This window comes from Phyllostomus hastatus, unplaced genomic scaffold, assembly GCF_019186645.2.
Source record: "Phyllostomus hastatus isolate PE091 unplaced genomic scaffold, TTU_PhHast_1.1 phas_contig_40, whole genome shotgun sequence".
NCBI classification, from domain to species: domain Eukaryota; kingdom Metazoa; phylum Chordata; class Mammalia; order Chiroptera; family Phyllostomidae; genus Phyllostomus; species Phyllostomus hastatus.
In genome coordinates, this window is record NW_025333872.1 from 93,693,273 (window position 1) to 93,718,840 (window position 25,568).

Sequence of the window (25,568 nt, forward strand, 5' to 3'; positions counted from 1 at the left end):
CATAAGAATTTACCAGTTTCATCAGCAAGGCGGTACTAAATATTGAGACAATTTCAGGTGACTTTCTAGTTAAAAGTACTTGTTAAGATAGGTGATAACTGGGCTATTTTTACATTGACAACACTACAAACTGTCAATTAATATTTAGGAACCCATTTCTCAAAAATACCCACGTTATACCCATGACATCATTATTCTTATTTTAGCTTAGCTGTACCTTTTCAAGTTCTCATAACCCGTTACTGGCTTCTTGTCTCGGAACTTACAGGATGGAAGGCGAGGTCACTGGGCGCACCACTCGCTCCTGCGAACGCAGAGCCCCGCCCCCGCCCCCGCCGACGCCCAGGCTTTCCCTGATAGCCGTCACTTTGGGTCTGCCTGGTGGGAGCGCGTCTCCCACGTTCTGGCCAGCACAGAGGGACAACAAGACTGCTGACACTCATTTAATTAGACACATGGAGGCACTGCTGCTGGGAGGAGCCTGTTACAGAGATTTTTCCATCAGGGACAAAACTCAGTTTCGACTGCTGCCGTCACACACAGAAGTGATTCCCCGGGGACCTCCTCCACATTGAGAAGTTGTCTGTGTCGCTATTTTTACAGTCTTCTGAACTTTGGGAAAACTTCGTCCTCCCCCCAGCACCACACACACACACACACACACTCACGTGTGAGCACAGAACGTGAAAGACGCTGAACACACTGAGCACCGTCCATCCCGTGGGCTCAGACGATAACCCGCGTGTCTTCCCGAGGAGAGGTCACCGAGTCCCTTCACCACGGGGGTCCTTCCTGCACTCGGTCGTCTTGGGGTTCATCCACCATGCTCGTCTCACTTGGATTTCAGGGCTTCCTCCCACTCGACCGCAGATTTGGAGTTCTTGGGAATTGCTGGAAATATGGATTGCATTTTACTTCGAAAGTCTTTCACCTAAAAGAAGGAAAAAGTCCATCATCAAACGTTAGAAGGGAGAAGAGCCGAACGATAAGAAAGGACGTGGCTGCTGACCGGATGACCCGTCACCGCTCAAGGCCACAGGAGCAGAGGAAGACCAAGAAAAGGTAAGAAAGTGTGTCCTAGCTACCCTGAGGGAAACGAGATACGCCTCTTTTCTTCTTCTAAATACACGTCTACGGGGCCTTGAATGACAGAAAGCCCCACTCTGAACCGGGACCGCCACAGGCTCTCCGCAGCAGTGACGGACGCGTCGTCGGCTTTCACGTGTAAAGACGCAGCTGGGCGCGAGATGCGTCCGGCTGAACCCGGGGATATACCCGGGCTGGTCCAAGTCAGCAGAGTTTTAGGGCCAGAGAGGGGTGGGGAGAAGAAACTTACGAGGGGGTTAATACAAGAGTGAACCGATGAATGGCCGACAAATGAGAACGTTTTTACGCACCAGCCAGTGTTGAGAGATGTAGGTGGAGGTTTCACCAGGGAGGCTGATCTGGGATCTGAGAGTCGGGGCTGGGGGGCTGGAGGGTCTTCAGATTCAGGGTCCACACGGAGCACCTGGCTCTACCTACAGTGCACACCGCCCGCAGGGAGGGGAACACTGACTTATGGGAGCTGGATAATGTTTACACTAGACAGTGCTAGCCACATGCTCTCCGGTTCGTTCTCGTTAGCCCATACGGTCCTGCACGGGGTGTTTCGGAAGCACGGTGGCACAGCACTGCCATTTCTCCTGGGCTGTATCCCGGCTGTGTTTTGCCAAGGGTGCAGACCTCCTTGATGGGGTTTGTGGGGCACCTGGGACCCATCAGCAACTCGTTTCTTACAGTGGTTATTTTGAAAGGTGACTAATTTTTTTTTATGGGGATGCTTATTTATTTTCATTTGAACCTGAATCCTTACTTGGTTTCCATATTCAGGGTGTGCCTCTTGTTTGGAACTTGTACATTCGTAGGCATTCATTCCGGTCATCTTAGTATTATTGTTTGCCACACGGGCTCTGGTAGACCTCTCCGTTCAAATCCTAGTCCGACACCCGGGAAGGCTGCTTATTGTAAGCAGTAGTTTCCAGGTGTGAGGAATGGACGTAATTACCCGCTTACAGGATTGTGAGGCTTAAGAGAGATGATACATACAAAGCACAGCACCCAGCACATGGTAATTGCTTAATATCATTAACTATTGTCCTTAGAGCATCATCAAAATACCTGTGCTATGTTTCAAGAACACAGCGCACATGGAGACAAATATTATGGTACATTTATTGAAGGCATTATTTTATAGTTATACACCATTCTGGTTTAAATATCAACACCAGAAGATACATAAGGTCGCCCACCACATGTAGTCTGTAGGAGGTCCATGCCAACCACGTCGATGGCAGGTCCCAGACACCATGTCCGCAGGATGTCCAGCCCGCTCTTCCACGCAGCCCTCTGGACTGTACTGTGATGAGCCCCTCACGGAGGCCCTTGACCGGGGGCAGTACTGCACCTCTGGGAGGCACTGACTATGCAGGGCTTTTTGTTGTCACAATCACAGGGGATCACTACTCTCCCTTCGAGGGGCGTGGGTGCGAAATGCCCAGGATGGCGCATGGGAAGAGAATTGCTTTGTCCAAAACACCAGGCACCCCTGTTGAGGGGACGTGCCGAGACTCTCTGAGCGGAAAGACGCACATCTCACCGGCTAGGGTTTGCTCTGTGCGGCCTGGCTCTTTTCCTTCACTTCTCCGGTCGCACATCTGCGACAACTCAGCCTGATGACAGAGCTTTCAGAAGGGGTGTCCGGGAGCCAGCCCATGAACAGAAGCGTCTGCCGTCCCACCTTCTCAGCGACAGGGAGCACGGCCAGCTGCCGAGAAGGATGGGCCCGGGAAACGCCCATGAGGCCCGGGCAGGCGAGTCAAGGGTGGCTGCCCTACTTCGGCGTGGTTCTGTTCCCATTTCCTCCTCTCCACACGGTTTTTTTCTGTCCTCTCATTTCTCCAGTATTGTATATTCTCCGCGCTTTCCCAGGGTCCTAAGTGAGTAACTGAACCACCAGGAGGAATCGTATCTCAACAGCAGCCCACCAGGAATAGACAGGCTTCGGAGCGAGGCAGCGGGAGGGAGGTGGGCGGGATAGAGAACACCATCCAGCCCTCTTCTTCAGTTCTGCAGCCGTGGAAATGGAGACCCCGGGTCTACATTTAAGTTGCTTTAAACAATGGGGCTCCATAGAAGGTTTTAAAGCTTATATTATTTATATTACATGCATGGTAAATGAAAACCTTTGTTTTTTTCACCTATATCCATTTCTGATACACAGTTCAGAGGTGTTGGTCTTATCAGTGATACTCTTTTCGCAGGCCCATAGAACACCCTGTTAAAAGTGTGCTGGAAAAGATTTAGGGCCTGTGTACATTTCGGCAAACCTGGTTATAAGTGCACCGCGTTCCCAGATAACACTCACAGCTGCTACCACAGAATCTTCCCCTACTCTGTACCCCAAAAGTCTGGTGAGATGGGGCATGCTGGGAACTCGTGTCTCCATCCAGCAAGTCAGGTTTATTCTGAAGCATTTTCTAAACTCTGGGATCAGCTCCCTTCTCTCTTAGCAAGGAGGATTCTCCCAAGGCTGTAGACCATGGGGCTACCCGGCGAAGCAGCACTGCTGTGCGCTGCGCACTGCCGGGGGCTGCTCTCCGTAGAGACGACGGCACACCCTCAGCACTGAGCCTGCAGCTCCAACGACAGCTTCCTTAAAGCACCAGTGTTCGTGTCCAAAAAGTCCCGGGTTCTAATATTATCAGAAGGTACCGACATCCAAGGCAGCAGTTCTCAAAGGGAATGTCACGACAACTGGGAATTTGCCCCTAGTCTGCACATTCTGAAGACCAGATACAATCGACTTTAATTTAGATATTAGAACGAATCAAGACTGTATCTCTAATAATGTCACTCTCATTCACGTTCCAGTAGCTTCCCGAAAGGCCAAGGAGCCAGTGTGCCAGGAGTGCAGCATGGGGTACGCTGCACATTGACCACGCGTGTCCCGACACGGAGAAAGAGTGTGAAAACTTTTGGTCTGATATGTGGTGTGCTGAAAAATTGTGAAAAGCTGCAGCATATGTCCCCAATTCAATTAAGTTAAAAAAATCCTTACATCATTGATTCTAATAAATAGGGAGCTACTGGAATTAAAAGCTCCAAGTTTTAAAGTGTCTCTGCCACGGACCCATTTCCTCACTTGCAGGTGTGTGCCGCCTGCCTCGGGGCTGGGCTTAGAATGACAACACAGCTTTGTGACACCGACGGACGAGAAAGCCTTCGGACACGTCAATAACTACAGCACCACTGATCGTTTTGAAGAACCTGGGGATTCAGCTTCTTAATAAACTGAAACAGAATAAAACTGTAAATGTTACCTGAACAGAAAAAAAATAATGTCTGCCACCTGGGATCACTTACAAGCCAGGCACTGTACCGGGCATCACACTGTTACTTAGCCTTCCAAATTCCTTGTGGCAGAAGTGAGGACCACTTCTCATGGGGAAACCAGAGGTCACGGAGGCGAACCCGTTCACAGCGACATGGTTCACTGTAAGTGCAACCGCGTGGTGGATGTCCAGGGCTCTTCCTTGACAGTTACCCTGGTTCTGTGACCTGGAAAGACAGTATCTCCATAATATCCACTATGAGCTGTCACTAAAACTCACTCTAGAAACATATATGCCTCTTGCAATGGTGACCATTTTATTTACAATGGCATGGCAGATTACTACCAATGTTTTACATGTGGAAACAGCAGGGTGATGTTTCTTTACCCTTTTTGAAGTTCGGTAACCATGTGAGCAGTTCTGGCAAATCAAATGTGAGTAAAGGAAATGTGTGTCGCCTCCAGGGCGAAGCAACAGCTACAGATGCTTGGTTCTCCAGGCCCCTCTTCCCTTTCCCTAGCAACCAGGGGAACCCGTGTGGCTACGGTGGTGCCTCGAGATCAAGGAAACCTGGGGTTACCAGGCCGGCTGGTGGACAGCTTCTCTGGAGCGGCGTGTAAACCCAGAGTGGATCTTACATGAGACAGAAATAAACTTTTATTTTAACCCACACATCTAGAGACTGATTTCTACTGCAGCATAGCCCAACCTATCCTGACATTCGTGGTGAAGAGAAGTACAAAACAGGCATAAGGCATGCTCTGACGCCCTTCGGTGTAACCTTTGGCTGAAACGTGGCTGCATAAAAACTCAAGGGCCGGACCAAGGAGAAGAGGACCTCTGTGAAGTTGAGCTTAAAGAGGTCTTATAACCACCCGTCCCACTTCTGGGGTGCTATGACACTGCTTTGTGAGGAATCAGAACATTTCTAGATGTTTCCAGTGAAACAGTACTGGAACCTGGATTGGCACAGCAGAGAGTCATTTCTGCAGGGCAGATCACTGTCCTGTGTCTACTAATTCAACTAAGCAGAACGGGCTTAGTGTATGCAGCAGATGCTGGTACCCTTCACTCTTGATTAGGCCTGTTGATATCCACATGGATCCTAAGGTACGACTGAACATACCACATTATCTACTTAATATTCAGTTGCATTAGAAAAGCTAACACACATTTTTAAAATGTCCATTTGCTTTCTAAGCTACAAGACTATCATTTAGGTAAAGGTTCTCACTTTCTCCCAAAGGCTCACTGTATCACAAGTATAAAGTCTAAAATCTGTAGTAAAGTCAGCTGATTTAGGAATAGAAATGGAAAATGTAACTGAGGAATATCCCTCAAGTACTCACTGAATTGGCCAATTTTTATGACAGCGGCCAATTCAGAAGCAAAAGCTTTCCATGAACGTGGGGCAAACTGAGCAACAGGGACGACCCTGGCGCGTGTAGGCCCAGGGCCAGGCCTCGGCCCAGCGAGAACAATTTAGAACGCGCCTCCTGCTTTGAAATGCTCACGGGTCAGGTTCTCGGAGGCAGTTCCAACGTGATTTCAATCAGGCTTTACTTTTAGTAACTGGGCAATGTTGCGATGTTTCCTTTCTCTGCCAAATAAATGACAGTAACTGTACCACCTCTCATGGTCAGGCCTCTTCCTACAAGCTTTATATTTTACTTCATAACACTTTATAACATTAAACCCTTCATAACAGCCACAACCTGATCGCTATTCTTTTCATATTTTAGCCGAAGGATTCTGCTTCTCTGGCATGGGGTGCGCACACCACACACACACACACGAATGCACAGACCCCACGTGCAGCTACCTTTCCACGAGGCCGCTGCAAAGGCCCCCTGACAGGCTGCCACGGGGGAGGGAAGACAGCTGATGGCTCCATTACAGAAAGTACTTCTGTACATTTATTTTTACATTGTGGATAAAGTTACAACTTTAAAAATAGTATATAAATAGATGAAACAGTACGTAAGCCAGCCAGAACAAAACCGTCTATTTCTACCACACACACAAAAAAATACCTACACTCCACTTTCTTTTGGGCCCAATGGCAACCACATATGAATTCAAGGTTTAAGTACTAGGCCATCGGTGGTACAAAGACACCGATGGTGCAGTCACTTAGGAACTGTTTAAAAAACAAAACAAAACTGGAGGCTAAATAAAAGGGCCGGGAGGCTAAACAAACAGGGGAGTCATTCTACCCCACCCCGTTCCAACTTTTAGGAATCTGAGTTTATTTTTGAAAACTGACACATGCAACTTCTATGTCTTCTGCGGTAACTCCAGAACGGTCGTTGCCGCAACTTTAAAACTTGAGGTCCTTCTGAATCTCCCACAGTGTTTCGGCACTCTTCTTCAGACGGGCCTGCTCCTCGGGGGTCAGGTTGACCTTGATAAGGTCCGTGATGCCGTTCTCGCCCAGGACGCAAGGCACGCTGAGGGACACGTCTTCCTGTATCCCGTAGAGGCCCTTAATCATGGTGGACACCGGGTGCACTCTCCTGAGATTCTTCAGGATGCTTTCCGTCAGGTCGGCTACAGACAGGCCGATGGCCCAGGAAGTGTAGCCCTTCCTCTTGATGATCTCGTAGGCGCTGGCAATCACGTCCTTGTGGACGTCTCTCCACTGCTCAGGGTCCTTATCCGTCCCTATATCCGAGTTCAGGTGCCTCAGGGCGACGCCCGCGACGTTCACGCCGCTCCACACGGGGACACTGGAGTCGCCGTGCTCCCCGAGGACCCACCCGTGGCAACTCTCGGGGTGGATCCCGAGCTTCTGCCCAATCAGGAACCGAAAACGCGCCGTGTCCAGGTTGCAGCCGCTCCCAATCACGCGGTTCGGGGGCATCCCGCTCAACTTCCAGGCTACGTAGGTTAAGATGTCCACGGGGTTGGACACCACAATCAGCTTGCAGTGCGGGCTGTGCTGGATAATGCCGGAAATCATCAGTTTAAAGATGGCCACGTTCCGCTGCACCAGGTTGAGGCGCGTCTCTCCCTCCTCCTGGCGGGCCCCCGCCGTGATGATCACCAGGTTGGAGTTGGCCGTGACGCGGAAGTCCTTGCCGGCGACCACGTTCGGCATTCTCACGAACTGGCTGCCGTGCTGCAGATCCATGGTCTCGCCCTTCAGCTTGCCCTCCGCCGCATCCACCAGGGCCAGCTCGTCGCTCAGGCCCTTCAGCAGGATGCTGATGGCACAGGCCATGCCCACGGACCCGGTCCCGATAATGGACACCTTGTTGTGGGGAACGGCCGCCTCCGAGGTTAAGTTCTTCGTGAGCTCGCTCTTGACAGTCGCCATCCCGGACACCGGGGTGACGGACCACGGACGCCCGAGGGGCGTGCGGGCGAGCTGGCGGCGACGCGGTGCCACGCCCGGACTCGGGAAATTCGCTCTCGCGGCGCCCACTCGCCAGCTGGCCCACAGGAGACCCCAGCTCACAGCCATTCGGTCAGAAGGTGCGGGAAGGGAGTGGAAGACTGTGGCGCGCAAGCTTTCAAGAGCAGAGGAAGAGCGCTTGCGATCGCTGGCCGCCCCTCAGCGTGGCAGTGCGCCTGCGCGAGGCTGTCGGCCGTTGGCCACCTCTCAGTGTGGCACTGCGTCTGCGTGAGGCTGGGGGCCGTTGGCCGCCCCCCTCAGCATGGCACTGCGCCTGCGCGAGGCTGTGGGCCGTTGGCCGCCCCCTCAGCGTGGCCCTGCGTCTGCGCGAGGCTGGGGGCCGCGGGCTGCCCCCCTCAGCGTGGCACTGCGCCTGCGCAAGGCAAAGTCTCACAACGGCCTCCACAAAATACAATCCTTCTTGCATACAAGTTTTACCAGCACAAATTCTCTTCACTATTTAATGTGAATGCTTGGCCAACCCAGGTTTTGTTTTTTCAGCGTGTATGCCAAGTAGAAATGCTTTCACTCAGTCCAGGTGAAAAGAAGGTTAAACTCTGCACCGGAACATCGCGGAGGAGTAAGGAGTGCCCCCGCCCTACTGTGCCCGGTGCCGTCTCCCTGCGGGCGGCGCAGGGGTGGGGCTCCTGCTCGGCACCGTGCCAGTTTGCACGCCTCCTGCCCGGAGAGGCTGGCTCGGCCTCCAGGCCAGCACCCCTGCTCCTCCACCGCGGGTGAGTCCCGACCCGAGGGCGTGGCCTGAGACGGAAACTCCCGGGTTTCCTTTCTCACGCGGAGGGGGCGCTGGTGATTTCTCGGGCGCAAAGGTGGCGGTGTAGCCTGTATTGGAACGCGAGTAGGGCTTGAATGTCCTTACGGCGGCAAGCTTTGGCCCGCACCCCGAGAGCCCTGACTGCCGCGGTCCGACAGCACACGGCCGAGCCTCCAACAGGGGCTCGAACGGCGGGTGCCGGCTTGCGCGGGGTTCTCCTCGGCTGGCCCCCGCAGCTCCCACCCGCGCTGCCCCAGGGCCAACCCCACGCGCTAGCACAGCACGGCAGGTCTCACCTCCGCTGCGTTTCCCCGGTCCTTCTTAGGGACTCCAGGCTTCTCAGGACACAGACATATTCGCCCTAACGCACCCAATAAGCTACACAAGTCCAGACAGAAGTGGCGCCTTCTCCCCACTCCCTGACGCAGTTACGCACGACCCTGGACCCTGGGAGGGCTCGTCGGGACTCTGCGCTCCTTCTAGGAGAGCGACGGGCTCTCCCCTAGTGGGGCTCTCGGAGCAGAGCGCGCGGCTGGCTCCCTCGTGGCCGGGGGAGAAAGTCCGTTTTAGAATACTGAATCTTGGTAGAATGAGTATTGTATATTCAGGACTTGAAACCCTAGCTATGCTCACTCTTCCTGCCCCTGAAATGGGGTCCAAGGAGAGGGGAAAAATAAGCAAAGGAGGCGGCGGGCGGTGGACGGGCGGGCGGGCAGGCAGCAGCGCTCCCGCAGCCTCCCTGCGGCGTCTGCCCGCGCGGGAGCGGGGGGACCCGTCTGTCTGCAGGGCGCAGCCGCGAGCCCCGTGGCGGGCGCCACGCACCTGATTTCGCCCCACACTGGTGGTCAGAGCGATGGCCGCCGCTTGTCAAATTAAACGCTGGAATTTTCAAAATGATCATCTTTATTTAATAGTGGCCAGCATGTTAGAGGGATCCTTTTAAAAGACCAACTTTTGGTAGTTACTTCTTTTATTCCAGTTGTAACTGGAAACGTTTTAACCGAATGCCTGTACCCATCTTCTCCCTATAAAGATACCTTTGACCAGCCAAGTCATTTTTCCAAGATAAGTGTTCTTGAGGACGAAATTCAAGGACAGAAGGACTCTTAGCTAGATGTCTTCTTTCTATAGTAATTTTCTTTGTAGAGTGTGAACCTCTTCAGAAAAAGAATATGAGAGCTGCCTCTTCAGTTTTCCCCTTAACCACAACTGAATCAATTTTGAGGGAAAAAATAACACTTTCCAAAATAAAAATACTTCAAACAAAGCAGTTCCTTTAATGTACAGTAAGTCTGGAGGTAAGAAGGAAAGAACTAAGGGAGATGAAGAAATGTGCGGGACCTCCACAGCAGATTCAGGTCTACTCAATGCCATGGGAAGCTACATGTAACAAATATAACTAGGCAACGTCCTACCCCAATGACCTTCTGTCTTAGGTGGCTCATTATTCCTTGTGAATGGAGAACCCAACTCAAATTATCTATTCAAAATGCAGGTCAGTATTATGGCTGATGAAAGGACTGAGCCTTAGTACTTCTGGTTACATCACTTAGGACGAATGAAACAGGAGATAAAGATGACCACTGAGCTTCTGGACCAAGAGTGATTACAACCAAGTCCTTCCACCTTGACACTCACTCACCCCAGCTCCTCTGCCCTCTTTCTATCTGGGAGCCCAGTTCAAGTCCAGATGCCCCTTGACTTACAAGGGGGTTATATTCTGATTAAGCTACTGTATGTTGAAAATATCATTAAGTGGAAAATGCATTTAATACACCTAACCTGCCAAACATCATGGCCTCGCCTAGCCTACCGAAAACGTGCTCGGAACGCTTACATTAGCTACAGTGGGGCAAAGTCATCTCGCTGTCACTGTAGAATCAAAGAGAGTACTGTACTGCACATTGCTAGCCTGGGGAAAAGATCAAAATTCAGATTTCGCAGTACAGTTTTTACTGAATGCATATCACTTTCACACCATCATAAAGTCAAACTATCATAGGTTGGGGACTATCTATATTCCATTTTCTCCTAAATCTACAATGCCCTAAGCAGAATTGACTTTGAATTGTTTTTCAATTTTTTAAAATGTATTTATTTTTAGAGAGAGGGTAAGGGAGAGAGAAAGAGAGGGACAGAAACATCGATGGTGAGAGAGAAACATCGATTGGTTGCCTTTTACATGCCGCCAACTGGGAATCCAGCCCACAATCCAGGCATGTGCCCTAGTCAGGAGTTGGACCGGGGACCTTTGGGTTTGTGGGACGATGCCTAATCCACTGAGCCACACCAGTCAGGGTACAGAATTGATGTTTTAAAATCCTATACCACCAAAGTACTTCATACCTCTTTCCATGATAGGATTTATCACACACAATTAAATGTAATCCAGAAGGGATCACCTTTTATGTACCAGGTATCCTTGTCCTCTAGAGTAGAGCTTGGTCCATGAATAGGGATTCAGTAAAAATGTTTATGGTAGGAAAAAACAAGTAAATAACTATAGAACCGAGTTAAGATAGGCTAGAGGGCTAAAAGGTAAGAGGGGAAAAGGCACTGAATAAAGGGGTAGATAAAATGTGTCTGTTTGGGTTTCTAAGCAAGGTTGATGTATAAATTTCAGATAAAGCTATTGATAAGCTAAAGATTCTTTAACTGTTCTCAAAGCCAATACCTACCATTACCAAGTTAGAACATTCAAAGAAAGAAAGAAAAATTATACAGTGCTAGGAACATAGTAAACGCAAAGGCAGAGAGAATAATTTTAACCTTTAAAATTATTTAAAATGTTTTGTTCTTCGGAAAATTTTTTAAAAAATCTATGCACAAAACCTTTGATTTGCAAAAAAAAATGTAATTGAGTAGAGTGTTAATGCACATTATAAGCTGATCTAAAGTAGTCTATAAACTCACCATCATGCAAGTAGGACATTATATAAACAATTATTCTAAAAGTCTTCTGACTTGAAAGTTATAAATGCAAATTTTAGTTTTAAAATGAATGAGTGGGCTGTAATTCTATTGCTCACAGATACTAAGATCTATGTAACTACCTAATCCTTGTGTGGGGGTTTCTACAAAGCCAAGCACCTGGACGTATCTACCTTTGGCAGCAATACTGGGAATGCTGGGGAAGGACAAAAGCAGGGCCACAAAGCCTTGTCTCCTGAACAGAATAAAAGTAAACTGTCAAGTCAAAAGGCAACGCTGGGATCAACTTCCTATGATGGTATTGAAATATTATACCATGAATTGGCAAGCTCTAATTATCTAAATCTCTTTTTTGTTCTTTAATTTTTTATTTTTATATCCTCACCTGAGGACACGCTTATTGACTTTAGAGAGAGGGAAAGGGAGGGAGAGAAACATCAATCAGTTACCTCTCGCATGTGCCCCAACCCAGGCCAAACCCGCAACCTAGGCCTGTGCCCTGACCTGGAATCGAACCTGCAACCTATCAGTTTATGGGTTGATGCACCAACCAACTGAGCCACACCAGCCAGGGCTCACTCTTGTTCTTTAGAGGCATTACCTTACACATAATTTTTGGTCTAAAAGAACTGCTTGTATTGTATTAACCATAAAAAGGGGAAAAGGAAGTATTTTAATGTGGAAAAGCAAATTAAAATTCCTTAGTATGTGTGTAAACATCCCAAATCACATCTAAAAACTGAGAAACTTTAATGACAGGGTCTGACTGCATAGGGGTTTTATTAATTACCCCATTTATTTTCTGCCATTGGATTAAGTAATAGAAGTAGCACTGTAGTCCTCAGTAACAACAGCTTTGTTCATCTAAAACCATTGACATGAAGAAAATCTTTGTTACTTACAATTTGAGGTAGAAACTGAAGTTACCTGTATGAACTCAAAACTGCCAAAACAGATTAACTCCGAATCCTCAAGATTAAAAAAGTTACTTGCCTCCAGGCAGTCCAGGCCAGGAAGGAAGGCGAGTTTGGGCGTGGATCAGCAAGCACAGGGCTCCCAGGCTACAGGAAGAACACGCCTTCCAGCCAGGCTAGAACTGAGTGTGACAAAGACTTGTGGAAGACACACCTAGGCTCCTGCCTGAAGCACTACCAACCAGACCAGACCGTTCTTTGTGGACGTGCCCTGTGCACTGGAGGATGTCCAGCAGCATCCCTGGCCTTCATCCACTAGATGCCAGCAGCATCCTGTAGTTCTCACAGCCAAAAGTATCTCCAGACTGTGCCAGATACCTTTCTTTGGGGGGGAAGGGGGGCGGGCAAAACTGCTCCTGGTTGAGAGCCAGTGAGTTAGTGAATAAACTGGGGCCAGATCACAGAGGGACTCAAATTAATCCAAGAAACTCAGACTTTTTTCTCAAGGGAAGGAGGAGCCATTGAAATGAGGGACGTGGTGTGATCAGATTTCAGTCAACAGATGTTGACGGAAGCCCCTCTGTGCTAGGCACTGCATCTGTGCTGAGGACGCAGGCTCAAGAGAGAAAGGAGGTCTCTACTCTCTTAGAATTGACTCGCTCTTTGTGAAGACAGATAAAACAAGGAAATGGTCGGTATAATCTCACTTTGCAGTAAGCGCTGTGAAGAAAAGGAGACAGGACAGCGTCAGAGAGGCACTGAGTGGCGGAAGTGACAAGGCTACTTTATTGTAGATCAAATGGCCTGGGGAGCCCCTCTGAGGAGGTGAGACAGGTCTGGGCTGAAACCCCGGATGGCGACAGAGCCAGCTGTGCCAAGACCCGAGGACGGGGTCTCCTGGGCAGAGCGAGAAGAAAGGCCGTCCTCAGGCCTGGGGCTGGTGGGCATGGCAGTGTGAGGCAGGGGCAGGACGGGAGGGGGACTGTGCTGCTTCCACGATGTGAGACTCCAGGTGGAGCCACTGAAGGGGTGTCAATAAAATAGTGACAGGACCTAACTCCATTTTTAAAGTATCTCTGTCTGCTATTGATGGGGAACTCAAGAGTTAAAAATTTTAGTTGTTACACTAGATAGGCTTAAGTGACTAATGCATGTGGGAAGCTGTTATTCCAGGAACTGGAATGCACGACAGGAGGTGGACAAGCAATTCAGCCCTGGTACCCCAGGGGGTCTGCAAGCCGAGGAGGTGGTATCTGAGCCAGTGTGCTCCAGGGAGGGAACGTCCACAATGCAAATAAAGGATTGTTGATCAGCAGATTATCTGATTAACCTTTATTGCAAACCCCTTACAGACCCTTTCCTCCTTAAAAAAAAAAAAAGGTTGAGATTAGATGTTAAGATGGTTTTTTAGCTGACATCTGAATACAGTACCCATAAAATTTCAATCCTTGTCTCTGCTTATTGGTTCTGGCAGTGACAGGCAGCATGAGTGCTGACTTTCCTGGTTTTACTGTGTGGAGAAAAAACTCTGAAGGAAGGAAAGGAGAGGTCGGTTTCCCGCCCAGGAAACCATTTCAATACACGAGGCAAAAGATGAACGGAGGCAGAGGGAGATGGAAGGAGCCAGGCTGTGTTCAGTAGCAAAGCTAATAGGCAGGACCTGCTCATGGCTTAGAGGAAGGGAATGCAGGGAAATGAAAGACTCTACGATGATTCTGTGCTGTGTTTTGCCTTGAACAACCGGGGGGTGGGAGTGGCACTTAGTGACAGGCAGAGACTAGGGGAGGAGCCAGCTGGGGAGGAGGGGAGGAAACTGGGTCGCTGACATGCCTGTGAGACCGGGTGAGGACGTCCCGCAGGCAGCGAGAGGCGGCTCTGCAGGTCCAGCAGGAGCTGTGCGTGGGGGCACCCACACGATACAGGCTGTTGTAAATGCCAAGGACCAGAGGAGAGCACCGCGGATGGAGAGCAGAGAGTCCAGGGAGGAAGCCACTGGTCACTGACGTTTACGGGTCTGCCAGAGGAGGGGCCAGCAACGGGGACAGGCACAAATGGCTGCTGAGGTCGAAGGTGTCTCAGAAAACAAGACAGTGTTTCGTCGAGGGGAGGGGTCTCAGTTGTGTCGAATGTTGCTTGAGAGGTCAAGGAGCAGAGGGTGAAGACGAGGCCTGGCTCCGGCCACACGCGGGACACTGGCGACCCTGACAACAGCGGTTTCAGGGGCGGGCGCTGGGGAAGAAGCTGGGCGGAGGAGAACAAGGGGAGGCGGGGAGACAGGGACCACGGGGATGTGCTCTGCGGAGGGAAGCAGACACACGGGCTGGCCGCTGGAGGCGGACGAGGAGGACTGGGAGAGAACTTGCAGAGCCGGCAGACGCGCCGCAGCAGAGGGAAAGGCTGGCCGTCGGCAGAGGCCGAGGGTGACGTCGGGAGGAAGTTCCTCGGCTAGACACCAGGAGTGAGACCGGACACCCCGGGGACGGGAGAGGCGGTGGGCGGTCCAGGGCGGGTGGAAGTTCGGGGAGTGGAGCCCGGCGTGTCCCGCGGTGGCTGTGGGGGGAGGACAGCGGAGAGGCGAGGCAGAGGCCCAGAAGCCAGGGATGAGGTGTGATTGTCACGGGCAGAAAGGCGCTGCCACCCGCAGGGGCTGCGGAGGTGAGGGAGCAGCAGGACTTGGTGACCGATCAGACCCGGGGGTGAGAAAGACTGGGGTCGTGAGCGGGGTCCAGCTTTTCTCCGCAGGCAGCTTTGTGGATGTGCCGCCGTCCACTGCGGGTGACCGGGAGCAGGGTGGGAGTAAACGACAGAGCAGCGGGAACACCCACGAGGCCGGAGGACATCCAGGCCTCAGTGTCCCGTCAAGCAGGCCCACGAGCCAGCGGCTCAGGCGCCGGGGCTGGAGCCGCAGGCCTGCCGTGGACCGCACGTGGACAAAGCCACCAGACGGCAGGCGTGAGGGAGAAACCACAGGGCAAAGGCAGGGGTCTCGGCGTAACTGGGGGTGGGGGCGGGGCGGCAGCAGCGTCCCAGAAGCCAGTGGGACACTGGGGAGTGAGACACGAGAGCCAAACAAGGATCAAGAAAAATTACCAAAAGAATAAAGAACCGTGAAAGCCCAGAATCCATTAGCCCACGAAGCAAACGGTAACTGGTGTAACTGCGGCGTCAAGACAAGGTGAGATTGTGCTCGGCACAGTTCACGTTGTGGAAAGATACAGAGCACGTTAAAACAAGTTGTTTATTCTTAAACTTAGAAATATTCCAGGCAGGAAAATGCAATGTGAGAGAACACTTCCATTTTCTGGTGTAGGGTAAATGAATAATAATGTAGAAGTGTATCAACATACATAATATTTTTTCATAGTTCTAGATATTTGAAAGTGACTAACCCATAACAGGTGCCTTTGAAACAAAGCTTCAGGGGAAAGCGGAGCTACGGGGCATGCGCTCCCGGCCCTTCAGTCAGACAGGTCTGCCCGCCCCATTTTCTGTGCTCAGTGCAAGAAGTAAGTACAAAGAAAAAGGAAACCCGAGTGAAACCAAGGATACCTTCCCCCGGTGGGACAGGCTGGGAACATTCTTGAGGTGATTAGGCCTGCTTTGTGTCAGGCCCTGAACAAGAAGGCTTTCATGGCAGAGCTCATCTTTCTTGGTAATTGTTGCACATTCTCACTTCATAAAATGCCTGGGGTCCTATTTTACTTGTAAAAGGGACTGGTGGGTTTTTAAAGAGCTATCTTGGCAATATGCCAAAACAGCTGGTGTCTCTCTCCCTCGGCCCCCAGAAAAAAATGTGCACTGGTCATTATCTCCCTTTTCAAACTGAGCAGAAGCCCCTGTGATGCTGTCTCCCTGTCACCAAATTGCCCCTCCACGTCTCCATCGAGTGCCTCACCGCGGGGATGCCAAGCCCATTAGAACTGCAGGGGGAGGGGAAGGAGGGTTACAGAGACGTTCCTGTCACCTCAGAGCTGAATTTCACTGACGCACAGTGCCACTTCCCATTAATTTAAAAACGACTGCGGGAAAATATTCCTCAGTGCGTAAGCTGTTTGAAGACCTGAGAGCCTGACGGCTGGACCTGTCTGCAAGGCCGCGATGACTCTGTGTTCCGGGCCTTCCAGTAAGCACCATTCGGAAGGGGAAGCGAGGCCGAGAGTCTGCTGACGTCTGGTGATCAGAATAGGAAATTGAAGCTTGCTTCCTGGGGGCAGAAGCCGGGCAAGATCTTTGGACACACTGAAATCAGATTAGGCGAGGACGCAGAAGGGAAATGTTTCGGCTGCTTTCGGACTTCTGAAGATGACTCAGAAGTGGCTAAGCCTGGACAGTTTGCCAGGAGACTCGGATCTGTTTTTGATTTTTGACCTCAGCGAATGAAGACTCTATAGCATGAAGTCTATTTCCTTCTTAGGTATCTTAGAAGTTAAAAACTTTTATACTTCTCTATAGTTTTTTTTTAATCTTCACCAAGGATATGTTTTTATTGATTTTAGAGGGGGGAGAAAAAAACGGATCAGTTGCAAAGTCAAAAAGAAAGGGATTTGGGTATAATTAGGAAAAGCCCTCAAGTTGGTCATAAAGCAATTAAAAATCGAGCCTAAATATTAACATAAAAAGTATGCCTAGTAGCAGCTGGAGAAAATAAATTTTATTAGCATCTGATACTGTCCTAGAGGAAAGGTATAATATTGCTTGTCTTAAATTATCTTTCTTAGAATAGGAAAGTCAAATGATAATTTTTAGAGAAATATTTAAAGGAAATGGTTCTTTTTTTTTAAATATTTTATTTATTTATTTTTAGAGATGGAAGTGAAGGAGATAGAGAGAGAGAGAGAGAGAGAGACATCAATGTGTGGTTGCTGGGGGTCATGGCCTGCAGCCCAGGAATGTACCCTGGCTGGGAATCGAACCTGGAACACTTTGGTTCCCAGCCCGCGTTCAATCCACTGAGTTACGCCAGCCAGAGGCGAGAAATATTTAAAATACATGTTTTACTAAAAAAAAAAAAAAAAGGCCTGAGCTTTTGAGAAAGAAGCAACCTACGTCAGCAGACGAGGAGGCAAGCCCCCGATCTCGGATGATTTCCATAAAAGCCTTTGCAGCTGCGGGGCCTTCGGGGGCGGGGGGGGTGCAGAAAAGGAAGAAAGGGAGTGCTTGCCATCAGATTGGCAAAAGTTTCAGAGTAATAGAAGCCACTAATGGCAAGGGTGCCAGGAAACTTGCATGTTGATATCTTCTAAATTGTATCAGCTTTCCTGGAGGGCCCTTTAGCAACAGAAATCAAAAACATTTTTAACATGCACTTTGATTCAACGATAATAGCTGTCTCTAGGACAAATTTCTTGACCAAGTAAAGCACAAAAAAGATGTAAGCCTGCAGAGATTTACTATGGTGTTTAATAGTGAAAAATTACAATCTAAATACTGTTGGCAGGAGACTGATTAAGGAAATGATAATACACAGTAGAGTACCATGTAGTCATTAAAAGTGATGGAGATTTATATACTCTACTGTGCAAAGAGGTTCCCATGGCAGTTTGGTGAGGAAAGCTTCCAGAGTGGGGCAGTGAAACACTTATACACGATTATGTGAGCGTGCCTACAGAAGGAAGTCGGAAGGGACACTTCTCCTGTAACAGGTGACTGCAATTCTGAGATGTCTGGTCATTCTCTGTCCCTTCTTGTACTTTTCTACATTAATTCTTCTTTTACAAACACTGAGTACATATTTTTACCAAAGTAAAGGCATTTTGTTTAAAAAAGAAAACACAGGTCCAAAATCTATCTTTCTTTAAAAATGCCAATATATATATAAATAAAGACAAATCCCTCTTATCCTGTTGTAAAAGGGCAATAAACAAACAAACCAAAGCACACCCTTCATTTATAAGTTAATTTTTAAATTTAAATCTCCGGACAATTTAAAGTATTTTACAATAACTAAGAATGTTTACATTCATAGTTTTATTACCACTGAGGTTTTAGCTTCTGAAAGGGCAAAAGCTGCAAATTACCTGTAAATTCTAACTACACAGGGTCCCATGAACACGTTACACACAAACCGCAGTAAACATTGGCAGTGGGCCATTCTGACCAGTGCTTTGAGGCTACAGTCCCACTTCCAACAAATGTAGACCATGTACGGGTCCACAGGCATAAAAATCTATGAAGTTTCCAATTATATCAGTCAGGAATTATTTATATACTTGACGTTTTTCCTTCTAAGGGGAGGAAAAAAGAAGACTAACTCTGAATATGCTCCACCTCCTCAGAAATCCTTTCAAGTATGTGTTCCAACTATAATAAAAGGTAAGAAAGTTAACAAGTCATTGTTCTTGAGGAACAAGTAAGTTAACTGTAGGTGGCGTGCTTCCTTTTTTGGTGCCGGGGGCGCTACCAGCTGGTGTCACTGGAGGTCCTACCGACTGAAGAGCACTGATCCCAGCCATTCTCTCCACTTAAAACGCCTGCCCTGGTAACACAGCCTGTCACCGCGCCACGGTGGCGTGGTGCTCACTGGGCTTGAACACGTCCATCTCCTAGAACCATGAACCCACAGTCACTGTTCATTCTTTTCACGACTAAGTGACTGTGATAAAATTAATGCTGCCTCCACCATAATCCGATGATAAAATACCCCAATTCAAAGTAACCGATGAGCCCATCCTAAGCAGTCAGTCCGTGCATGCCCCAGGCCGGTCAGCGGAGCGAAGGGAAGGCCCTATTTTAAATTCTGGGCACCCGTCCTCTGCTCCAGTCTGCTGACAAAATAGCTCCCACTAGCTCTCCTTTTTTGGAACTTCTGATGAAATGATATACCACTGCGTAAAATACAAATTTATATTTATCTTATACATATTCCATGTGAAATAAAATTCCACAATAAATATGAATAAACAAAAAGTAAATCCAAAATATTTCTAAGAAACTGAAGGGCTTCACTGTAAGCATTTCAATGTGTACCTTTTCAGGCCAGCAGATGTAGCTGTGAGTCAACAATATAGGCCCTGTACAGTTACAGGGAGCGTCAGCTGCTCTGGGTCAGCCGTTAGATGGCACCCCCTTTTTTAAGAAAAAAAAAAAAACTGGGTTTATTCTGGAGACTTAATGCAACTGAAGGCAGTGACCAACAATTATTTGACCCTGAGGCTGATTCTGACCTACACCAGTCGTCTCGGTTATTCTGGAGTGCACGGACTTGGACCGCTTCCGTTTACCATTTTCTGATGGTTTCCTCAGTCGTAGGAAGAATGGCATTTCCCAGTAAAAGACAGTAAACAGTGAGAAAAGTTCATCAATGGGCTTTTCTGTGGGAACCTCAGGGTTCTCTCAACTCTCTAAATGCGGAGCTGAAATATACCACATTGCTCTCCAGGAGCCTCAGAGCAGGGTCATCCACTGAGAATCTGCTCAGTCTTAAAGCCTAAGACGCACCTAGAAAGTCTACTGGGTGCCTTGTCTTAGCAGAGCCTGGCCCGGGGCAGGCCCACAAACGTCTTCTGAGTGAACAAGTCAATGAACACTGCTGCTTTCAAAAGATGTCCCCTTGACAAAGTGCCAGTGGTCCATTTTTCTGTGAGATGCTTCAGCCATAAGATCAAACGGGTGTGTCTAATGACCTACATGTAGGGAGAGAGTGTATTTGCAGTCTCCCTTTTTAGTTAAAGACATTAAGACGCAATATAAAAGGATTCTAAGTATCCTCATATTCAATAGTGTCAATCAGAAAAGAATATTTCTCCCTCAAATATTTTATTAGGCAGTAATCCTCTTATCAGTCCCATAGAAGTTCACATTCTAGAAACTGAAATAGCACAGTCTGGCCCATAAAGCCCAAGTCTGCAAGCATATAATTTAATTTAAATAACCTAATTTTGTTGGCCTATGAAAATTTGCCTGCGCGGTTACTTCCAAGCTAAAGGTTAGTCAGACTAGGAGAAAAGCAACACCTATTTGTGTATCAGTATATTTTGAGTGGAAAGTACAATAATGCCTATGTTTAGTTATGATTAAGCCAAGTGAAAAACTCAATAATGCCAGTAATAATTCTAATAATAATACCTATTATTCCAGCAATTCTCCCCTCCCTTCCCCCCTACTGAATCACTCCCATTGGCATGCACGCCTACCGTTAATTCTCCCAACTTAAAAGATAAACACAAACTGTCTTGGCCCCAACTCCCCCTTCTAAGTATGATCCCACGTCTCTTTCCCTTTACAGTAAGACTTGCCATGCGTGCTGCCTCAATCTCTCTCCGCCACTCCTGTATGCAGCCCTCCACTCGGCCGTACCCATCAATGACTGCGCCACGTGCTCAGTGGCCTGTCGGTGCCGTCTCGCCTTCTTGAAAGCCCGACACCCAAGGCACCATCCTCCTGGTCTTCCCTACCCCGGCAGGGGCAAACCCCGGTTGCTCCTTTCCTCATTCCCCAACCTCTAACCCTCAGGCGGGCCCAAGAGTTCCTTCCTCAGACCTCTCTCCGTTCATTGCCTTAGTGATGTCATTCTGATCTCATAGCGTAAGGTGCAGTCTATCCACTAATGAGTCCCAAATTATATCTTCACCTTGCATTTCCCCGCTGAATGCCAACCTTCCGCATGTAACTAACTGCTGGCTCGACTCTCCCCTTGGCCACCTAACAGGTATCTCAAACAGACAGGTCCCAGAAGGAGCCCCGACTTCACCCCCACATCTGCTCCTGCCACACTGGTCCCCATCCAGTTTCCAGCTGCTCAGGCCAAAAGCCTTGGAGACATCCTTGACTTCACTTGCTCCCCGCCCCGTATGTTTGCAGCCAACCTGTAACAGATCTTTGTTGCCTCTACCTTCAAAACACATCCAGGACCTCTTTCCCTCACCTTCCCTGCTGCGACCTGTCCCATTCCACGCCACCGCCACTGGCAGCTGTCACAGAGAGCCTGGTCCTCAGAGCTTCCCATGCGTAGTTTAAAAAAGACAGTCATTCTGAATGGATAGCTTTTTAGCTTGTAGTCTAAAGTGTACACACACACACACACACACACACACACACACACAGAGGCTTTTTAAATTTTTCCCGTAATGTGTAAATATATTAATAATTTAAATAATAATTTTACAATTCTTTAACTGCTTTAGAAGAATATTTATATACATGGATGTCAAAAAGCATAAAAAGTTGTTCCAAAGTTGATAATTTCACTGAACAAGTAGCTAGTGCCAATTTATATAGAATGAACATTTGCTATGAATTAGTCATTTGTTAATTACATTTGAAGTTCCACCACCTTTAAATATGTAAATTACTTATATCATTTACTAGTCACGAGGAGTTGCCTAGTTATTAGTAAGAATTTAGTTACCTTCTCTGTTGTCACTTCTAAGATAGTGAACAAACTATACAGATTTGAGAATCGGGAAGATTTGGACGCAGAAAGCAGGATAAACATCCCAGACACCAGGTACAGGACTGTAGTTACTTACACTGTGAACTCCTAAAGCCTTCCAGACGGCGAAGCTGATCACGCCAACCCCACACCACGCGTACAGGGAGCCCCAGCCCAGGGCTCGCAGGGCCAGGGACGACCCACTCTCCGGGAGAGCAGCGGTGGCCAGGCTCCCCTGCAGGGAAGGCAGAACGGCTGGGGTCAGAATCCACACTTCAGAAAGAATAAATATTTGGGGAGTGTTTGAGGTTCATGTAAAAAATAACAATATCTACAAAAATGCCCCCAAAGAAACTGTTCAAATTTATATAAAACCATTTATAACTTATATTCCTATATTAGTGAGAATGAGCATTTTCCCAAGTCATGAACCAAATGTTTATGCCTTTTGAATTGTATGTTCATGTTGTTTGCCCACTGACAGTTTCCTTATTTGTATTTTCTCTTTATATATTGATATTCTTCAGCCCTTACACCTGTGTTATATATTATCCTATTCTCCTAGTTTGCTTTACTTTTAATTCCTTGTATTTTGTTTCTTAGTTTTCGTGTTTGACCAAAGATGCATTCTAATCTTTTAAGCTCACTAAAACTTCCCCTATCCTAAAATTACAGTCATTTCTCTTTTCTGTTAGCTGTATTTTTTTTAATTGTCTCTTCTTTTTACCACTGATTTTTTAGTTCATCTGGTATTTATTTTGGTTTTGATTGGAGCTAATGACTCAAGGAAGTTTACTTCTCAGAAAGCTTGGCAACTACCCCACTCTAATCTAGTCAATTAATCCTTCTCGTCCCAACTTATTAGAGAAACCTATATAGAGAGGTTTATTTATAAGCTATTTTTGTACAACTAACTTATCTATTTTTATGCCAGAATCACACAGATTTAATTATAGAATTAAAAAGTCTTAATATCCAGAAACTACATCAATCATTACTTTTTTCAAAAATCTTTGTTGCTTTTGCCTATTTCTTCCAGAAAAATCCTAGAACATCTTTTCCTTTTTTAATTGTTGTTCAAGTAGTTTTCTGCCCCCCCAACAGCCCAACCCCCTAGCCCTCCCCATTTCTCTCCCACCTCCACCCCCCCCCCCCACACACCGTTATTGTCCATGTGTCCTTTATAATGGTTCCTGCAAACCCTTCACCCTTTTGCTCTGAAATTCCCTCCCCTCTCCCCTCTGGTCACTGTCAGCCTGTTCTCAGTTTCAGTGCCTTTGGTTATATTTTGCTTGTTTTGTTGATTAGGCTCCTGTTAAAGGTGATACCATATGGTATTTGTCTTTCACCACCTGGCTTATTTCACTTAGCAAAATGCTCTCCAGTTCCATCCAAGCTGTCGCAAAGGGTAGGAGCTCCTTCTTTCTCTCTGCTGCATAGAATTCCATTGTGTAAATGTACCATAGTTTTTTGATCCATTCATGTACTAATGGGCACCTAGGTTGCTTCCAGCACTTGGCTACTGTAAATTGTGCTGCTATAACATTGGGGTGCATAGGTTCTTTTGGATTCATGTTTCAGGGTTCTTAGGACATAATCCTAGCAGTGGAATTGCTGGGTCAAAAGGCAGATCCATTTTCAGTTTTCTGAGAAAACTCCATACTGTTTTCCACAGTGGCTGCACCAGTGTGCAGTCCCACCAACAGTGCACTAGGGTTCCCTTTTGTCCACAACCTCTCCAACACTTGTTGTTTGCTGCTTTGTTTATGATGGCCAATCTGACTGGTGTGAAGTGGTATCTCATTGTGGTTTTAATTTGCATCTCTCTGATAGCTAGTGATATTGAACATTGTTTCATGTACTCTGGACCCTCTATATGTCCTCCTTGGAGAAGTGTCTGTTCAAGTCCTTTGCCCATTTTTTAATTGGGTTGCTTGTCTTCTTAGAGTGGAGTCGTGTGAGTTCTTTATATATTTTGGAAATTAAATCCTTGTCTGAGGTATCATTGGCAAATATGTTTTCCCATACAGTTGGTTCTCTTTTTATTTTAATACTCTTTTCTTTAGCCACGCAGAAACTTTTTATTTTGATGAGATCCCATTTGTTTGTTCTTAAAATCCTAGAACATATTGTCAAGATTTCCTCCCAAACAATTGGTGAAAATGTCCATTCATTAGCATTTTCATTAGAATGACATCAAATTAGCAAATGTATAACATCCGGTCTTCTACCTGGAAATGTACTTCCATTCTCTTGTCCTTTTCTGTTTTAGAAGAATTCTTCATACTGTTCAATACATTTCTTAACATGGGTGTCTTTACATGTTCTTCATGGTTGTGAATGTTACTGACAGCACACAGAAATTGTCTCTGTATCCCACGTGTGCCCAGCACATGCCTAGGCCTGGTAGGTACTCAGTATTTGCCGACTTACACTGTTTTAAGATAGGCCTTAGACCCAACGAAATTTTCAAGAACTTTTTTATAGCGATTTTCTGTCGTAAAAACAATACACCCCCATATCTTGCTCCCCTGTTCGTGTCGCTGTAATTCCAGAGTGGCTCCCGAGGGTGCCCAAAAGGCACTAAGTTCTAACTGGCCTGAATTCTCCTCCAGAAGCAGTACTGTCAACCAGATATGACCAAACTGGAGTCGGTTTAAGTGCTTTAGCCTAAATTTTATTTTAGAAACTTAATTTAAAAATTCCCTATTTCCCTGGGAAGGGCGGAAATTATATATGTATTATATACATACATATATTTTTAAAAGTCTATATAAACCCACATTTGTTTGACTAACTTAAGTTAAAAAGGTAACTACATATTAAAAAAAGCCTAATGACATATCAATAGTCCCAGTCACATCTTCATTGTGTCAAAGTTTTGGGTTTTTTCAAAAGCAGTATGTGCCGTATCTGTACATCAGCCTTCAGAAACTGACTGGGAGATGAAATGAGTTATTCTTAGTTATTGTCTACACACTTCCAAAAATGAACTTCTGTGGAAACAATATTAAAAACTGATCTATCTTTACTAAGTTTTTAAAAGTTTAGTCACAAGCTTTTCCCTCTGGAGTGCAGGTCACGTGACCTTCGGAAACCCTGCTCGGATTTTCCCAAATGAACACTGGCTGACTTGCCGTGGGGAAAGGCTGACTTGCCAAAAAAAAAAAAAAAGTTGCTTTAAAAGATCTTTTGCTATAAACACACATTGGTCACATATATATTTAACGAAAGCTACAATTTTCCTTGCTGCCACAGTATTTTCTAATTTAAATGAAAACAAAAGTATGTACATATGGACATTGCGTTTAACAAATCACTTGTAGTGATGGCATTTACTGTCTCCGAGATAGAACAGAAAAATTCTTTGCTAGGTGGCAACTGTCTTTTTAACCCCTTATGCCCGAAGACACCGGGGTGTGCTAGCAGGTAATGAGAATGGATCTGTTATTCCCAGATGCAGGGACGATCGAGAGCAAACTGTTGGGTCTGTCAGAATGCCAGCCTCAGACCTAAGAATAAAGTTCACGTTTTCAGGTTTGTCAGTTTAAGCTGGGGCTGAATTTGGAATATGAAACTGATATTTAAAAAGAATGTTCAATCTAGTTACTTCCTCTAAAAGGTATTCTTCTCTGGTAGAACATTATGATATATTCTTTATAGAGATAGCTGGCTGAGTTTTTTTTAACATATATATATATTTTCCAAACATTTTTTTATAATTCTCAGAACCTGTAGCTATAGTAGAAGATGAGAACTTGTCTCTGCTCTCTGCTCACTATGTGCATGGGTCCCGACACGGCCCCCAGTC

General features: G+C 47.1%; 2 protein-coding genes across 3 annotated transcripts in view; both read right to left on the reverse strand.

The window, feature by feature from the left end:
* Positions 1-430: 430 nt before the first annotated feature.
* The window catches only part of TMEM242 (transmembrane protein 242), a 30,212-nt gene continuing 5,074 nt past the window's right edge, over positions 431-25,568 (reverse strand). Inside the window, exons 3-4 of the mRNA XM_045844130.1 lie at positions 21,855-21,992; positions 431-931 (exon numbers count right to left, since the gene is read on the reverse strand). Coding sequence (XP_045700086.1) covers positions 833-931; positions 21,855-21,992 — 237 coding nt within the window. The 3' untranslated portion in view covers positions 431-832. The remainder of the gene's footprint in view (positions 932-21,854; positions 21,993-25,568) is intronic.
* On the reverse strand, positions 6,694-7,827 carry LOC123822174 (L-lactate dehydrogenase A-like 6B). 2 transcript variants are annotated; one of them, XM_045844128.1, is made up of 2 exons: positions 7,450-7,692; positions 6,694-7,275 (listed from the first exon to the last, which is right to left on the reverse strand). In XM_045844128.1, the coding sequence occupies exons 1-2, from the start codon at positions 7,690-7,692 to the stop codon at positions 6,694-6,696; spliced, it is 825 nt and encodes a 274-aa protein (XP_045700084.1). The 2 variants fall into 2 exon arrangements, with proteins under 2 accessions (XP_045700084.1, XP_045700085.1); XM_045844129.1 differs by having other exon boundaries at positions 6,694-7,827.